Source organism: Octopus bimaculoides, chromosome 20, assembly GCF_001194135.2.
Source record: "Octopus bimaculoides isolate UCB-OBI-ISO-001 chromosome 20, ASM119413v2, whole genome shotgun sequence".
NCBI classification, from domain to species: domain Eukaryota; kingdom Metazoa; phylum Mollusca; class Cephalopoda; order Octopoda; family Octopodidae; genus Octopus; species Octopus bimaculoides.
This window is the reverse complement of record NC_069000.1, coordinates 284,070-285,516: the sequence shown is the minus strand read 5'-3', so window position 1 is coordinate 285,516 and position 1,447 is coordinate 284,070. Positions and strand designations below refer to the sequence as shown.

Genomic DNA, 1,447 nt, shown 5'->3' with positions numbered 1-1,447 from the left:
TTTTTTTTTTTTTGTGGATCTGGTTTTAGCCAATTCTTTGGTTTAATATTGTTAGCACCGATCTTGAAAATCGTTAAAAAATTTGAAACAGTTAAGTTGGATCGAAGTTAAACGAAGAAGCAGCGGGAAAAGGTGAGAATGTTTAGAGAAAGTAAACCAAGAAGAAGCAGCTGGATAAGAATCTCTTTAAGACCGTTGACGAGATTATTAAAGAAAAGCAACAACAAAACAACAAAGGCTTTAAACGGCAATGTAGCAAGAGATTATTAATTGGTCCCGGGTGTGTTCTTGGGTGTTGGTATGGATTTGATGTGCGGGTGTTCGTTGTAGGCAAGAGCCAACGGAAGAGGACAGACGCGGCCTTTCGGTCCCGTTTTGATACAACAGCGAAATCTAATGATTATGTCACTTTCTTTCAAAAAATAAAAAAAGGGGGGGACACAAAGGAGAGAAGGCTAGACTGTGTGTGTGTGTGTTAAAGAGGGGGTAGTCAAACCGGAAAAGGCATGCCTTTAATCACAGTTGTCTGCTCGACCATGGCTGACCTGGGGCTAAACAACAATGGATTTGCACAATCGTTAGAGCATTGGATTAAAAGCCTTACGATTTTTACTCAAAAAGTTTTACGTTCCGAGTTCAAATCCTGTCGAAGTTGGCCGTTCGTCCCTCTGAAGAAGAAGACTCAGTGAAGCATTCGAGATATGACTGGAATTACACCATTTGACCAATTGACACACACAAATTTTATATATATATGGCGGGGGAGGGGGCTAAGTAATTAAGAATTTGATGCTGATATGCAAAAGACGACGAAATATAATCAAAAGTAGATTATCTCGTCTTAACCTACGCTACATCGCACAAGGACAGTGTGTGCCTGATGCATGATGCAAGTTAGGGTGTGTGTGTGTGTGTTGCTTAGACCCCGGTCAGCGCTGATCAAAGGTATTGTAACCATCACCATTCCGTCTTCCTCCGCCGATCCATGCAGAGGCCTCGGGATGGAGTCTCTCCCTCGGTTTCGACGGTCAACTCGTCGTTCTTCCAACTGATGCATCTCTTCGTTACTTGACTAGCAAGCGGCTGAATATTCCAAATCCGACAAGATTCCAGTCTCGCTCTTTCTGACTTCACCTCCAAGTTGCCTCGTGAATTAATGCATGGTGCAGTGTAGGGCGAGTGGTATACTGTGGTGCAGTGTATATTGTAGTGATTAGCAAGGTGGTGGTGGTGTGATGGGAGACCGAAGCGAGGGTGGTGGGCTGGAGCGGGTGGGTGTATTTCGCTTGATGGACGAGTTATTATTGAAACAGCTGAAATAAGGAAATGAAAAGCAGGTGAAGAAGCCAGATCGCGGAAAGTTACCTCCCATCCTTTCTCTTTTCTTTCTTTGGGAACTTTTATCTTCTGAGAAAGGAGAAATGGCGAGTTGTCTTTGTGGCAGCCG

The 1,447-nt window shown here is 43.7% G+C and overlaps 1 protein-coding gene across 1 annotated transcript in view; it reads right to left on the bottom strand.

The window, feature by feature from the left end:
- The window catches only part of LOC106878465 (thymosin beta), a 30,996-nt gene extending 29,555 nt beyond the window's left edge, over window positions 1–1,441 (bottom strand). The window contains exon 1 of the mRNA XM_014927680.2: window positions 1,366–1,441. Within this exon, the coding sequence (XP_014783166.1) occupies window positions 1,366–1,372 (7 nt within the window). The 5' untranslated portion in view covers window positions 1,373–1,441. The remainder of the gene's footprint in view (window positions 1–1,365) is intronic.
- Between the last annotated feature and the right edge of the window lie 6 nt (window positions 1,442–1,447).